This window comes from Ceratina calcarata, unplaced genomic scaffold (assembly GCF_001652005.2).
Source record: "Ceratina calcarata isolate Rehan_Ccalc_2016 unplaced genomic scaffold, ASM165200v1 scaffold363.2, whole genome shotgun sequence".
Taxonomy (NCBI): Eukaryota; Metazoa; Arthropoda; class Insecta; order Hymenoptera; family Apidae; genus Ceratina; species Ceratina calcarata.
This window is the reverse complement of record NW_017159356.1, coordinates 749,704-766,516: the sequence shown is the minus strand read 5'-3', so window position 1 is coordinate 766,516 and position 16,813 is coordinate 749,704. Positions and strand designations below refer to the sequence as shown.

The 16,813-nt window shown below is 49.9% G+C and overlaps 1 protein-coding gene across 1 annotated transcript in view; it reads right to left on the bottom strand.

Annotated features, from left to right (window-relative positions):
* zfh2 (Zn finger homeodomain 2) overlaps positions 1-16,813 on the bottom strand; it is a 203,935-nt gene that overhangs the window by 82,869 nt on the left and 104,253 nt on the right. The window contains 4 exon segments of the mRNA XM_026814014.1: positions 69-534; positions 1,182-3,941; positions 4,412-7,239; positions 9,392-12,765. Coding sequence (XP_026669815.1) covers positions 69-534; positions 1,182-3,941; positions 4,412-7,239; positions 9,392-12,548 — 9,211 coding nt within the window. The 5' untranslated portion in view covers positions 12,549-12,765.

Genomic DNA, 16,813 nt, shown 5'->3' with positions numbered 1-16,813 from the left:
TGAATTTCGAATTGGATAACGCGCGTGTCAGCTCGTTTACGAATCTAAGAGGTCAGCCAGACACTCACCGGCCGTGGTTGTAGCCGTGCTGGTCGCCCCGGCGCCCGGGTGTTGCTGTTGCTGCGGCTGGAACATCGCCGTTGGATGGAGGAACAAGGATCCGTACATCATGTTTTCGTCCGATTGTTGTTGCTGCTGCTGCTGTTGCTGCTGTTGATTACCGGTCGCTTGCTGGCCAACCACCGGCGAGCCGACGATCCCCGCTGCGCCCGAGTTCCCGGCAGGAACGATCGGTGCACCGGGTGTCGGCGGCACGAGGCTACCCTCCTCGACGGCGACACGCACCGATTCGATGTGTCGTCGCGAGAATACGTGCTCTTGGAGCGGCGATTTGGCCGAGTAGCGGACCGAGCACAGTCTACATTCGTCAGGCCCGGTCGGTCCCCGGTGGGGTTGAACGGCCGAGCCCTCGGCGGGCAGGCCCGCCGCCAGTCTCGCTTTCTTCTCCTTCGCCCGTGCGTTCTGGAACCAAACCTGAAAATCGGCTCTGTTAGGCGAAACCCTCGTCGACGAACGTCGATGCGATAAAACCAGAAGTGATTTAGATTAAGCCCAATTTCTCGTATTGCTTGTTTAGTTGTTGATATCAAATACATGTTCATTCGTTTTATCATTGATTTAGTGCATTGCCTGTCCCTATCCCATTATACTACGTTTTCAATCCGATATTATAATTTTTCAACTCAAGACAAGAATTAAATAATCGAAAGTCTAATCAATTAGAACTGAAAGGTATTTGACAAGAATAATTCGTATGAGAAACAATTTATATATGTGAAAATGGATGTATATAATATATATAATAATATGTATAATATTTAATATAATGCTTGCATATAATATAATCGATACGGTAGTAACGTATTGACCTATTTACCTACAATATACACATATCAGGAGACTCGATAATCTTTCATTAAACAAATTTTGGGATAACATACACACCATTTTTTCATAGAGTGATCAACACTCGGGCAACGCCAAGTAATCAGCTAATTAATAATATATTTCGATTGGAAATAATTATTTCATAATTCAATAAGATTCACGTTTACAATAATTTAATAATACTTCGAATAGAACTTCGTTTGCAAATACTGAACAAGAGTGAACTCACTTACCTGAACGACCCGCTTGGGCAGACCGATCTCTCGCCCGAGCATCTCGCACTCGGCCATAGTGGGGGTCTTATAATCCGAGAACAGCGACTTCATCACCTTCACTTGCGTAGCCGACATCTGGGTGCGATATCTTTTGCCGCTGGACTGGCCGGTGCTGCTGGTTCCGGTGCCGGCGACCGGCGGAGCGGTGGTGCTTCCGGTGCCAGCCGACGCAGGCCCCTGCCTGGAGCTCTGCGTGCTGGACGCTGGGCTCGCTGGTCCGCTCTCGTCGTCGAGGAACTCGGTGGTCTCGCTCATGCTGTCGTCGTCGCAGATGCTGCGCTCGGAGAGGTCAGTCAGCGGGCCGCAGTCGCTGCCGCCGCGGAAATGCACAACGTGCTGCTCATCGAGAAGATTGCTCAACCCGCCGAGGCTCAGCTTCATGGGACGGCTGAGATCGACCGGCTTGCTCAGATCCAACGGGGACTCGCCGCTGTTACCACCGGCGGTTTGGTGGTTCGCCGTCTCCTGCTTCCCATTGCTAGCATGCGCCTGTAATTCGCTGATGTATCGTTTCATTGACTCCTCGTAGTACTTCTTTAAAGAGGCCTCCATTTCGGTGTTGAACGGTGGAAACAGCGGCGGCATCATGTTCGGCGTGCCTTGGTTCGACGGAGCTGACTCCATCGACAGCTCCTCGTCAGGGATGTTATCGATATTGACCTCACCCCGGGCAACCTGATCGGCGTGTTTGCTGCTCAGATGTGACTCCAGCGCAGACTTCACTTTGAACAGAGCCGGACAGAATGGACAGCGCTTGTTGATCACTTGGCTATGCGCACGGAACTGGCCCTTGCGTTCGCGGGCGCGGGTGTTCTGAAACCACACCTGTACTACTCGTTTCTTCAAGCCGACCTCGCGCGCGATGGTCTCCAGCATCTTTCTCGACGGATTCGATTCGGCTTGGTATTTCTGATATAAATAATCTAACTGTTCCGGCAGTATCGTCGTTCGTAATCGTTTGTCCTTCGGCTGCTCGCTGTGCTCGGAGTTAGAGCGAGTGTCGCAGGTGGATCCCTCGTCGGCGTCATCGTACTTCCTCTTCCTGTCTTGCATCATCGCGATCAACGGGTGGGGAGTGTCCGTGGCTACTCCGGTGGTAGCGTTCAGCGCTTGTTGTTGTAGTATTCCGAACGGTGAATCCGGTGGATAGGCTGGTGGGAACAGGGATGGGTTCATGATATGTACGAGCTGATGTTCGCGCCAGAGTTCGAATCGGCCGAACATCAGGTTGCATTTGTCGCATTGAAAGCTACCCTCCTTAGACTCGGTCTGCTGTTGCTGTTGCTGAGGTTGAGACTGCTGCTGTTGTGACTGCTGTTGCTGCTGCTGCTGCGACTGTCCGATCGTCTGCTGTTGTTGATGGAGCGGTGACGTGGTAGCGTTCAACGGTTGTTGTAGCTGTTCCGCGAGGGCGGGAGTGTTCGCTTGATTACTGGACATCGTGTTAGCAGCGGTGGTGGTAGTGGCCGAGCTGCTGTTGCTATCTTCGGAACTGAGGACCGCGGCGACTTGGGCCGCGGCCGCCTGCGCCTGGGCGCTCCGCTTCGCGTCCTCCTCCTTGAAGCAGTGCGTCTTCTGATGACGTATGAGCTCGTAGTATCTCTGAAACACCAGCAAACACTTCTTGCATTGGTAATTCAAGCCTGGGGTCCGTTGGAAGCGGCCGGAACCGTCGTCGCCCTCGCGGCTACCCGTGGTCACTGGTTCGGCGGCTGGCTGATTCTCATAAACCTTACGCGCTTTCTGTCTCGCGTTCTGGAACCAGACTACGATCACGCGCGGACTCAGCCCCAGCAGTTTGCTCAGATACTCCAGATCGTCGTCCTTCGGATAGGCGTTGTTCTCGAAGAATTCCTGCAGCACCTTTATCTGGTAGTCGGTGAATCGCGTACGGTTCGCCCGTTTTCCGGAACTGCCGCCGGACGAGTTGCTGCCGTTACCGCTGCTGGCGAACGAGTAGTCGGTCGGGCCGCGGCCGGGGCTCAAAGATCTTTGCGGCGTCAACGCCATCGCGGCAATAGCGCCCGGAACAACGGTGCTCGCGCTGGGACTCGGACTGGCAAAATTCTGCGGCGTGAGCTTTGGTGGGAGCATCGGCGCGCTAGGCGCGCTGGTCGTCGTCGCGTGAGACGAGACGTCGTGATGGATACCGGAAAAAACCGAGCTCATGCTCAGCGCCGGGGAATGCGGCCTGGACTGCTGCCCGCCGGAACTTCCGGGAGAGTGATGTTGCTGTTCCTCCTGTTGCTGCTGTTGTAGTTGTTGCGACTGCTGCGATTGAACGTGACACTGGGGTTGAACTTCCTGCACCTCTTGCTTAATCTCGCTAGTCTGGGACGCGTTCACGGTGATCGACGATGGTGGAGGCGTCGCCTGCTTGTTCGGGCTCTTATCGTCCGAGGAACTACTCCCAGACACGCTCGAGTTTAACGGCGTCACTTTTGCCTCGCCGGTCTTCTCGTATTCCTCCAGGTTCAACGTTGTGCTCGGCGGATTGTTGAAATTGTACGGGCTGTCCTTGTTACGCTGCCTCTCTTTGAATAATGTGTTCCTGAACCAGTGCTTGATCACCTTTGGTGGCAGACCACTCTGCGCCGCCATGTCTAGTATCTGCTCCTCGCCGGGAGAATTGTTGATGTCGAAATGGGCGCGCAATATCTTTAGTTGTTCGTCGGTAATGCGCGTACGCGCTCGTTTCTGCGAGGCAGCCGCGTTTGCCTGGAAGAAAAACCGTCGCCCATGCTTTCTCTCTTGTTCGTCTACAGCTTACCACGCTGACGTGCTATTCACTTTTCAACATAGTTTCTTTCTAATTGCTCTGTTTTTTTTTTTATAGATAGAACACTGCAGTCTTATAATACTTTGTATGTTGTAAAGAATTAGAATTGCAAACTAACGCGTTAGTGAGGACGCATATAAATTAATTAACAACGAAGATCTTTAAATAATATCTCTTAAAAATATGAATAGCTTTTACAACTTAATAATCGTGTGATAACAAAAAATATTATAATTTCTCTGCATAATAAATAAAACGTCTAAAAATCATGTCAAGAATGATATCAAGATGAAATAATAGGTAATGAAATTCATATAATAAATTCGGAACGTAACAAAATTGAAGGAATCTGAACAGGTGAAGTGTGCGAAAATAACTCTACGAATAAAAGTATAACAAAAATACTCACGGCTGCTGCTTGTTGTTGCTGCAAGGCGAGATGCTGTTTGGCCAGAAGATCAGCCTGGGCGTTGATCGGCGGATATCCGGTGGCGGTTCCATCGTACGGCGGGGGTGGTAACATCATCGGTACCAGTGGTGGTTGCAAATTCATGGCAGCCAGAGCGGGGACGTTCAGTCCGAGCGGTAGTCCCATCATGCCCATCATGAGCCCGGGGTATTGCTGAAGCTGTTGTTGCAGCTGCGACGCAGCCATGGCATTGAACGCGGCTTGTATTTCGGTCATTTGCTGGGCCAGAGTAAGCTGAGCATGTTGCTGTTGTTGTTGCTGTTGCTGTTGCTGCTGTTGCTGAAGATGTTGCGATGAATTCGTCGGTAACACCGTAGGAGTCGCTGAATCGGTGCTGGAGACAGGCGTGTTACTGAGTGCTGGAGTCGTTGCTGGAGTCGTTGACGTAGCCTCCGGAGTCTTGCTGACGCGATCTTTGTTCTCAACTGTTTCCTCCTTCTCCTTATCACGTTGTTCCTTGTCCGAAGTGAGATCCTGTGGTTGGCCGCTGGCCGGCGTCGAGCTCCTCGGCCCGGAGGACGTAGAGGATGACGTCGCGGCGGTCACCACGACGCTCTTCTTCTCGTACTCACATTTAAACTGTTGGGCGTACTTCTCTAAAAATTCGCGAGGCACTAGATCACGGTGCACCTCCTCGCAGTGCGCCTTCAGCACCCAGACACTGCTAAACTCTTTATTGCAATGCTGACAGGTGCTCCTGGTCAGTTCCGGTATCACGTCGTCATCCGTGTGCTCCTCGGCCTCTTCCTCCCTTTCACGGGCAGCCTGAGCGGCGAGCGCCTGTTTCTGTTGCTCCTGCTTCTGCTGTTCCTGTTGCGCTTGAAGCGCAGCAGCAGCTTCCTCTTCCTTGCGTTGACGCCTTTGATGATTCTCGTTGAATTGCATTACCAGATCGAATCCAAAGCTCTCCAGGAGGTGAGTGTACATTTGCGATGTTTTATGCCGCGGTTGTGATAGTATGTCTTGCGTCGTTTGCGTCGAGTGTTGGGTGCTCTGTTGCATGTGAGGCTGGGGACCGGGGGTGGTGCTCGTTGGTGGCGGCGTTTTCGCGGATGAAGGCGTGGACGAGGCGAGCTGTTGCGACGCCGCCAGCTGTTGAAACAAAGCCAACGGGTTACTGAATATACAGTAGAGCTGTTGATGCGTGGCGAGTTGTTCTTGATTGACGAATAGAGCGCTGCATCGTGAACATGAAAGCATCGTTCCGCTATTACCGGATGTACTGGTGTTCACCGGCGGACTATTCGGACTGCTAGGTGGTGGCTGTTCGATCAACGGACGAGCTAAGTCTAATTGTCCACTGGCAGCGAGATCCGGCAGCTTGCTGGCCCTTGTCTGATGCAGAACGCTCCTCATGTGTATATCCAGAGTACTACCCTGTGAATAAGCCACTTTGCAGATGTTACACTTGTACGGTTTCTTATCCTGATCTTGCTGCGAGTCGGGTGACTCCGTCGGACTCGCCGGTGGAACTACCGATATTAACGTGTTGTTATTACCCTGCTCCTGCATCGCTCGTTTCAATTTGTGCAAATGGCTCACGCTGTTGTAATGTACCAACAGAATGTTCTTCTGCGTAAAGCTCTCCTTGCATACGTCGCACTTATACGGCCTGTTTGGGTCCAGATACTTCTCCATCGGATAGGACATCTTCTCTCCCTTGCGATGCAGCAGCGTCTTATTGTGCCCGGTCAGATAACTCTGCCTGGTGAATGCGACCTTGCAACGGTGACACTTAAATTTCCTCCCGGGATCGTGATACGAATCCTCCGCAACCGGCTGGCTGTTTAAGTAGTCCTCCAGCAGTCGCTGTTCCTTGTGCAACGGCGACGAGTCGCTCGCGTCACTCTCTTCCTCATCTGCTTTACTCGCGTCGTCTTCGACGTTCTGCTCCCCGGTTAAGTTACCCTGCCTGCGCAGAGCTTCCTCGGTGAGCGCCTGGAAAAGCGGATTCGCGTGCAACAGGCTCTGTTTGTACTGCGCGAGCTCGTCCTCGTGCAAGTCCGCGTGCGCCGATTCCAAGTGCCGTTGCAACGCCTGGACCGAGCGAAACGAACGGCCGCACAGCGCGCACTTGGTCGCGTCCCTGATCGCGTGGTACTGCGAGTGCTGTTGCAGCTTCTCCAACGTTTTGAACGCCAAGCTGCACTGTCCGCATCGGTACTTGTACACGTGTTTCTCGCTGACTGCTAACGTCGGCGTGGTAGCCGGATGAGTTTCCCTGTGATGTTGCTGCAGCTCTTCCAGCGAGCGACATACACGCCCGCAGATGGTGCACCGCGTGATCTCCTCGATCTCGTCGTTCGCGCCACGCTCGCTTAAATCCTCTTCGGCCGGTTGTTTAGTGGTCGTGGTGGGCGACGTGGGTGTCGTCACGGCCGGCGTCGACGTGCTCCTCGGGTTGTTGTTCAACCAATGGCTCTGATCCACTAGTAATAGCAATCGTTGCAATCCGTCCGAGTTCACCGAGTGTATCTGCATCACGTGCTTCTCCAACGCGGAACGCTCTTTGAAACCGTCCTGGCACAACGGGCACAATAATTCCGGCGGCGGCTCTTCTTTCACGCAAGCCTCTGCCTTATCCTCCGCATCCTGGACGTGCGCCACTTGCAGATGTTGCCGTAGTTCGTCGCGCGACGTCGGCTGATAAGTGCAATATGGGCAGCTGACATCGTCTTGATCGTTCTCTGGCTCTTGTTCCGGTTCCTGGTCGTTGTCCGGTTCCTGCTTCACCTCGCTGCCGCAGTCGCTACCTTCCTCGCGTCGTTCTGCAAAACGAACCGTGAACAGGCAATGTGCGTGGATAATAAACAAGCGCTGTCGAATGTCGCATGCAGAATTTTCTTAACACATTATAACTTCAATAAATGCACACAGTAATCGGATTGAATAAAAATAATAACAGCGAGAAAGTGAAAATTCCAAGTGTAAGTAGTATGGAAAGCAAATTCTAATCGAAAAGATTTACCATGAACGGCGAACCATAAATATTTTGCACGCCTTCATATTCCCGATTACGATCTATCCGATAACGCGAACGTGTAATTCTCCTTTCTATTAAGGCGCCGATAAATCGCCGATCGACGTCGAAAATCTGAACGACCCGAAAAAACGGTCATTAATCATTGCAGCTGCATGCAACGCGTGTAGGTAAGTCGACAATATTGTGAGAGAAAGTGAACGACGACGCGTGTAATGACAGCGATATTATTCCACCGACGACACCATGTCCAGTGTTACACTTTGTTTCGGGTTTATATTGTCTGATCAAAAATTATTCAATGGACCAAGTCATTAGAAACGTGGTATGTTACTATTATTCAATGAGATTATTCAATGCGTTGTATAAGTTTCTTTATTAGAATTGATTTTCTAAAGACTGTATGACAAAATAAATTGTTAAATAAAAGTGAGATTTTTATATTAATCACTAAATGATTTTTATATTTCAATTTATGCAATTCCTTATTTATTATACGAAAATGTCAAAAAGGAACGAGCGACTGAATGTATGATTGCCGTGTAACAATTGACGTAGACAACAAAGTCTAGTTTGGGAGTTGGTATGTAATAAAATTAAGGAGTTTTGGTAACGACGGAAAGTACGGTGCACAGGTCGCAGATGCTTCCTCCTCGTGTCCGGCCGTAACAATACAAGCTGAAATTACAGATTGCGATCCACGAAATTATTATCGGCTGTTCTCCACGAGACGGGTACGATAGTGGTAAAACGCGTGGCCGGAGGAGAAAGTAAAAGACGCGGAATACGAAAGAAGACCGCCTATTCGCGTGGTCTGCCATTGTCCGAAACCGCATTTTATGTTGTCGATCGAACAGGCGTCAGTTGCAAGGGCAAAACAACGGTTTCACTTTACCGATTTCCTTCCTCTTTTAACTCCAATTCTCAACTCCTACCAAGCCTAATAAGTATAAGATTCTCTCATGCATTTTTAAGGAAGACTATTATCTTACTCCAAAGCAAGTTCACACATAAACATTTTTACAATTAATTGTAAGATAATCATTTTCATTCACAAAAAACAAATGCGTTTTAGCAATTGATTTATTTTCAATGTTTAAAACCCGTTATGTGTGATTATTGTATACGAATTTGAAACGGTAGTCACGTCCTAAGTACTCGATCGCCTCAGTTTTTAAATTAACTGTCAACTGCTGATCTTCGTTGTCAATCTTTATCGTTTTAACTCGAAAGTCAGTTATCAAAAAGATCACATCTCGAACTTAACTCGAAATTCAAAATCCGATTCATTTTTCCACAAGACTTATAGAGTTCACAAAAGAAAATGTAAAAAGTAATTGTGCTGAACATAATTTGGCATAATTCGAATTCAGAAATTTGTATGAAAAACTCTGCATGAAACGTTGGGGAGGCGACAAAATGGAAGAAAGTAAATGGAGTTCAGGTTGAACGGCATTGTGTCGTGCATGCCTTCTCTTGCATTTATACGCGTAAGTACAGGTCACGGATATAATAACACACCGCCGCCACGCCGTTGTGCACGGGGCACACGCCATCGCCATATGCCACGAGAAATTATTCTCGTTGCACTTTAATTACGCGATAATCGATGAAAATTATGAATTCATTAAAAGGAGGCGTTCTCTCGTGAAACACGTATCTACACGCAAATCCCTTTCGCGTTTATTAAGCTACTGTTAGCAAGCGATTTGAACGTTAATTTCTATTGTCGTTTTCAGAATATAAATGCAATCGATTGTTTGTTTCGCATTGTTTTTCTAAATAAAAATGTAACACTGAACACTTCATACTTTCCTTGCCCTATGCATAAGATTTGTTACGCGCATTCAAGATAAATAAAAGCTTCTGGTTCTCATCTATTAAACAGCTTACAAGAATATAAATTAATAATGATATTTGATTAGAAATTTTGTGCTCACCATTGTTGGCACTGGTAGCATTCGGCGTGGTCGGCGTAGTGGGACTGGATTGTTGCGCGGGTGGCGCGTCGGGATCGCTCATAACTTGAAAAACGTCACCGATGTCCGTGTGAGGAGTTTCGTTGCCCTGTATACCGCTGCGACGGTGAAGCTGGTGCAGCTGCTCCATTTGGAGATGTCTCAACGAGCGCACGTGCTGGAGCAGCGGCAGCCGGTGACGCGCGCTGAACCCGCACAACGCGCAGTGATAAAGCTTCGCCTGGGAGGGCACGTTCGCGCTTGCCTCGAGTAGATGACGAAGGAGAAGCGCGGCTGCCTCGTGCCTGGGAGAAGCCGCGTGAAGCGCGAGTTTGTGAGCGCTGTTCGTGTAATAGTCGCACGCGTGGCAACGCAATTGCGCGGCGCTCGTGGGCGACGCCAGGTACTTCAGCTTCCATTCGTTCCTAAGTCCGCCCTCCTTCACGTGGTTCACATGTTGCAGACGTTGGAGATGCTTGTCGGTCTTGCAGTGCAGCTGGAAGTTCGCCTTCAGGTTGGTCTTGTAGGAACAGAGTTTGCAGACGAAGTGGCCGGCGACCAGCGCTAGGATCTCGCCCTCACGCGTCCTCGTCCGATCGACGGCCAAATGATGGCCGAGGGCTTCGAGCGAGTCCGTCGCGAAGTTGTTGCATACGCAACAGTGGTACAAATGAGAGGGATCCGGGTCTGCCGGCTCCGGTGGTGGATCCATACTGTCGGGCGACAAGCCGACGTCGCCGCCAAGGTTGCCCATGGCACCCATGCTCGCCATGCCACCCATGATCTCCGGCGGAAGCTGCGGCGGTAGCTGGCCGCCGGTCATCATCTGAATAAGCAGCGCCTGGTTATACGCCATGTCGGCCAGAGCGGCTTCCGCGTGTTGAGGTTTGTCCAGGCCGCCCAAATGTAATAATTGTTCGAGTTGTTGCTGTTGGTGCTGCTGCTGTGCCTGCTGATGGTGATGCTGCGCCTGTTGATGGTGCGACTGGAGCGCGGATAGAGTCTGCATGTGCTTCACGTTCTGCTGCAGCACCAGCATGTTGTGCGTGTGTTTCTCGCTGGTCATGTGTATCCTCAGATTACGCGCGACGTTCGTCTCGTAGTTGCAGACGTCGCAGCGAAACGTAGGCTTCGGTTTGCCCTGGCTACCAGCCTGGCCGCCGATGTGGGGACTGTGATTCTGTTGATGGTGCGGACTCCTAGTGGGCATCGGCGCGTCCTGCGACGACGATGGATTGCTCGCGGCCGAGCCACCGCCGCCGCCCTGTTGAAGCTCCTGCATGTTGTTCAAATGTTTGTCGCTCTGCATGTGAATGCTGAGGTTGCCCTTCGTCGTGGTCGAGTAGTTGCACACTTCGCAACGGTACGGCTTATATCCGCAGGTGTACGTCTCACCGCGGGCTAACCTCGGATGCGGTTGACCCGCGATGCAATATATGCACGACGTTTCGCTTTCCGGATGCTTCTCCTTCATGTGTATCTCCAGAGTCTCTTGGTACTTGTAGTGCCAGTTACATTTCGGACACTTCAGTGTCTTGCACGAGTTTCTACTGTGAATGCCGGCTAGGGGGCCACCAGGGCCGGCCAGTCTGCTGCTGGCTAGGATCAATTCGCATTTCGGGCACTCGACCCCGCTCGGCCTCCCCTGCATATGCTCGGGACAGACGCCGATGGTAGTGCCTGTGAGGAAATTCGGCGGTTGCTGGGTCAACGCGGCGTACGAGGACGGTGATCCCTTGGTCGACGAGGTGGGCGGCGGTGGTGACGTATAATGCATGCTGGCGTCCGGCGCTTTAGCCCAAGACGCGGCGCTAACCTGAGGACCGGTCCATTGATGCTGTTGAGTTTGTTGATGATTGTACGCGAGGGGATGATTCGAATGAGATGTGGGCGTGGTTGGCGTGCTTGGCGACGGCCTCTGCTGTTGCTGCTGTTGCTGCGGACTGCTCGGTACACCGGGAGTGCTGGCAGGCGTGCTGGTCGTGGTCGGCGTGTCGTGATCAGTGGACTCGGTCCGCTGCTGCTGTTGACTTTGCGAGGACGGCTGCGTGCAAGTGGAACTTGTCACGGGCTCGAGGAAGCTGACCAGCGGCTGCTTGCCTCTGCCCACCGCCTGGATGATAGCCGACGCGGTCGAATGCGAAAGTACCTGCCGCTCGTCCTCCATCAGGGTCAGCTGATGCTCGCCCTGAGCGTGCGCGACGAAACTCTTCGCGTAGCCGAAGCTGAGCTTACATATGAAACACATCAATATCGGTTTCACGGGTACGGATGCCGCTGGAGGCGGTGGAGCTGCCGGTGGCGGAGGCGGTTGTTTGCTACCTTCTGCGCTTCTGTAACTAATCACCCGGTAACTGTGCATCACGGGAAGATCGGGATTGTGCTGTTGAGCCGCCGAGCGTTGTTGCTGTTGTTGCTGTTGCTGCTGATACGCCTGGTGCGCGTACAGCCTCGACACGTAGTACGCGCTCGCGATCTGAGGGAATACCAGCGAGTGGGGTACCGACACCCCGCGACCGTCCACGATGCAGCCGTCCGGTAACGAATCGTCCTCGCTCAGCTCGCTCTCTCCCTCGATAATGTACGCCGAACCGTCCGGATTATAGACGATCTTCCCGTCGAATTTCTCCACGTCGTCGCCGGTTGGACTGGGGCTAGGGCTCGGACCCTGTTGCTCCTGTTGTTGCTGCTGTTGCTGCTGCCCCTGCGACTGCATGGTCATTGTCGTCGTGGTGGTGGTCGTTGTGGTATCCGCGATCGGTGTAGGCGTCGGTATGGCATCACGGGTGCAGGGTTCCGTGCCCGAGGGTGGACTGGCCGTCCGGGGGTGATGGGGCTGATGTAACGCAGCCCCTGCTGCCGGGGGGGACCCGCCCCCTCGACCCCCCTCCTCCTCCGGGCTCATCTCCTGCTTCTGCTTCGTGAACGCGGAATTTTGAAATGGCCCGCCGTGTTGCTGCTGTCTCGGCTGCTGCTGCTGCTGCTGTTGTTGCTGCTGCTGCTGTTGATGGACCGCCACCAGCTGCTGATAGAGCTGATGCTGTCCGATCGCGGCCGACGTGTGTTGTTGAAGATGCGAGGGAGGAATATTGTGGTGCTGAAGGTGGTACTGGGGGGGATGAGGCTCACTGGAGGGCATCACCCCAAACGTGAGGCGGGCGCCAGCCTCACATCACCCACGGCGCCTGCGCCTACACTCTTCTCTCGACTTCCTCTTCTCCTCCTTCCTCTTCTATCACCGAACGTCGCGCTCCCCACCCCCTTCGCTCGATCTCTATCCACCGTTCTACTCGATTCCTCTCCACTGCCGCTGACAAACGCTTTGCTGGCTATCCCGACACAACCCCAGGTCGTACCTGTAATCCAAAAAAAAAAAGCAATCGTCGTTAGTACAAACAATGATTAAATTATTATATTTTTGTTATTATATTATCGTTATATTTATTTTATTTATTATATTTTTATTATATTATTATATTATTAAGCAACTGTAAATACAATCTATTTGATTCAGCTGTCTCGCTGTGACTGGAAATTTTATTATCGCGAATTTGAATAGGCACCAGGTGTTCCAGAATGTAGAGGAATTCAGTCCAAGCCGGCTAAACTATGAATGATTTCGCGATGAACATTACGACGAGATGGCCTACGGGTTAATCCGGGCAAACAGAGGCCGGCCCGCAGAGGAAGGACGACGGTGAACGATAGCGAAAAGTGCGTAGAGGACGCGGCAAGCTGCGTGTACAGAGGATGAAGCCGGCGACGGCGGCGTGTGGGTACACAAAACCGTGGCAAGTCTCGGCGACACAAGGCGCTCTGTGTTCGGATTACCTGAGCCCGTACCCGTGGACCCAGCTGTGTTTGCGGCCCGACGAGCTTATCTATCGATTGGATATCGACGTCTCTCTTCGAGTGCAAGGAGAGAAACGCGTCCACGGAAAGCGAAAGACGTTCTATCAATGACGGTCTTGTATGCGCACGATTAACTACGTTTAGATCTACCCCGTTATGGATCCTCTCCCCTTTCCTAGCAATAAAACGTCCAACTATCCGCCTCTGTAAATAAGGAAATGTTCCCACAATGCAAAACTAGCGCACAGTCTACCACTGTTCTAAAGTCCTTGGCGTTTCGAAATTGAAACACGTGCGTACAAGCAAACAGCGGTGAGTTTTATCAATCGGGATATCCTGCGGATGTAATTTATGGAAAAGAATCGATTCGATTGTTTGATTAATGCAAAATACCGGGACACGCGTGATCGCGCGGTATCATCACCGTGAGATACCGCCTTCGGAAGTAATCGTAGCGCGGCAGAAAGACCGAGGCGCGCTCCCTGCCGGCAACGAGCGTGCGTCTAATCATCCAGTCCCAATTACCGCGAAATCGCGGCCTCGCGGTTCGAGAGAGTATTCGCGGAATCTAACGGATTAGAGCGAGAGAGAGCTGGTTATATGCACGCGGATTTATGCGCTCGGGTGCCGCGCGGGGGTGTAGGCGGGGTGACGGAACCGAGGATTTCTCTCTTCGGTACCGTGGAAGCTACCCAAGGGGATTCTTTTTCCCTGTTTAACTCACCGTCTCGTTGCACGTTGCAAACGCGCCGCTGGACATCGTGATACACGGATACATATTACGCGATCCCTCCCTCGCTTCCCCCCCGTTCCCTTCCCTAACGCAGTTAGAATTCCGCGGTGCAAACTCAGTAATCCGGCGACCATAAAAGCAACGCGCCTTAAAGCGAGGAACAGCCGATGATTGTTCTTCCCCAGAATCGCGGGTTAATAATTGCTCTGATTTTTGCGTGGGAACGTCCAACAAGAAACTGTTTAAAGATCGAAATCTGAAGATATTTTGTATTAACTATTTACTTAATTGGACTTCTTGGTAGTTTCTTGTCGATTCTTCGATGAAATCTGGAAAATGGTATTTTTGTGTCGGGCTTAACGCGTTTAACAAACGGTTGAAAGAGATATCACAAACGTGGTTGCGTGACCACGTTTTACAACGTGTAACGTTGCTAGATAGCGCGGTAACGCAGGCTCGATCAACAAGTACGATCTCGCATTCCGACGTGGCTAACATAGTAGTAACTACATTTGCAAATACCTTAAACGACGTACCTTGTCGTCAACTGTATGAATATTGTCATCGCGTTGCAAGTTTGATGCAACTAACGATATTCTAATTGCAGTCTACTCCTTAAGAGACACGCGAGTGTAGTAACATAATCTCAATGTGTAGCAAGAAAAAAATGAGGCATTATAGCCGCGTTTATGGTATAAGATTTAATCAATTTCAAATTAAAAATAATTAACACAGATATATAAAAAACGAAGCTACCTGTATTTAATTTTCTTTTATTAAAAGTCCTTAAATGCGGGACGTTAAAATTGTAACCGTCAGCGCGTGGGCGTGCGAGTATAAAAAAAAAAGACCGAGGGTAACACCGTTACCGGATAGATTATGGCGGGACTGTTGTGTAACCAAAAACATCTGCCAATCTAACATCACCTGCCCGGCGTTACCTATTTCTAGCTAATTTATCATCACATCGGTCTGGACAAAGTTCCAAGGCTAGATCACAATATAAATCCAGCCGGCTACCCTAGGAAGCTCTCGTTACACGATAAAATCTTAATCGAACGAATTTTTGATAACTGCCCCGCGTTAATGAATATTACAAGTTAGGAAGTAAAGTAAATTACTCATCATTTCCTTAGACACTGTAAAATAGATTGGTAAAGAATGTTTTCTAGGAAATACTGTTTGCAGAAATGTTCTCTTTCCCAGTAAAGATAACAAAATTCCAAAGTGTTTGAATAAAGAAAATTGACAATTGCTTCTACGCTAATTATACAGAACGACTTACGTAACATAAATATTCCAACAAACAGTGAAACATCTTTGATACAATCCTACCATTTGAATTATTAGCTGAGTTATTGTTTGCTTAGAAACTGGGTACGTTTATGGCTAATCACATTTGGCCGTTTGAAAACCGCTTGAGCGGAGGGAAACGCGTCGAATGAATTTGATGGCGTGACGACTACGGCCCGGATGACTACGTATATTTCTAGGAGGATTCGTTAAGCGCTGAGCCGATATATCGATTCCGCCTTTCCTTAGCCAGGCCGGTGGCGGTTCTTCCGCGAAATACTGTTGCCGCTAATGCGATCGATGAATTTGATTACTGTGTACCTATCAGCCAAAGGCTGCTCGAACCTTGCGGCGAAGTCACGGTAATTTTTGTTCGATTAAATAATACAAGCACCGGGGCTGGTGCGGTTGGTTAATAAAATTGTGTTCCTATTAAAGCGATTTTCATTAATAAAGTAGTATGAGATAGCTGGGTTCAGGTCTCCTCCGATGATAATAACGATTGGAATTAAACATAATTATTTTAAATTCATTAAATGTAAAATTAATATTCAATCTGAAAATGGATAATCATTTAAGTATGAATGAATTCGGGCGAAAAAAAATTTACTGAAAGAGTCATGCACGTGTTGATACAAGAGATAGTATCACCTTTGTCAAAACAGAGTAAATAGAACGATGTCTTAATCCTCTGTGCTGATAAAACATCTATGGGACCACATAGTAACACAAATGTGCATCTCTACATTTGTTTGAGGTTTCCGCAGAGTTTTACAGAAGATAAAGGCAATACATTTCATTGTTAATAACAAAAAATATGTTTTGATTTTAATTTCATTGTACAACACAAAATCATTTTTGCAATATCCACTACGTGATACTTAAAGAAATTGTCATGCCAAAAATAAATCCGGAAGCAGAATTGAAGTGTTTTTGTTGTCAATGTCATTTGCATTTATTAAAGTTTCATTGGAAATTCATAGAAGTGGCTCAATAAAATGAATGACTGTACGAAAAATGTTGAAAACCGATCTTTATTCGACGATGCATGAAGAGGGTTGTAATCAGCGTGGAGCATTCATGTTACCGGTTCCGTGTTCGCCACGGGAAGACAATAATCGCTCGACGCCGAAACGCGAGACCGGCAAATATAATAATATAACGACACGCAGAACATAATCATAATCGGTCGCACGGAAACGAAGTCGATGATGAGGACACAGGTGGTTGATGAGTTCCGCGCTCAGTGACGGAAGGGAAAGAGAGGAGCTCTTGCCGCCACGAATCGTGCGCCACGGGTGGAACAAGAACAGAGCTATATCGGGACGACGTGAGAGACAAAGAGAGAGAAAGATGGAAGGCCGAAGAGGGGCGGCGATGATGGGAGTTGTTTAAACATTCGACGACCGCGGGCGAGAGACTCGCAGCAGGCTTTTGTTTGTCGCGGCGGCGGCGTCGGTTTCACCGGAAACCGAACCGATACGCGCGCGTCCTCACGCGAAAGTCCCTTTTGTGTATACGATAAG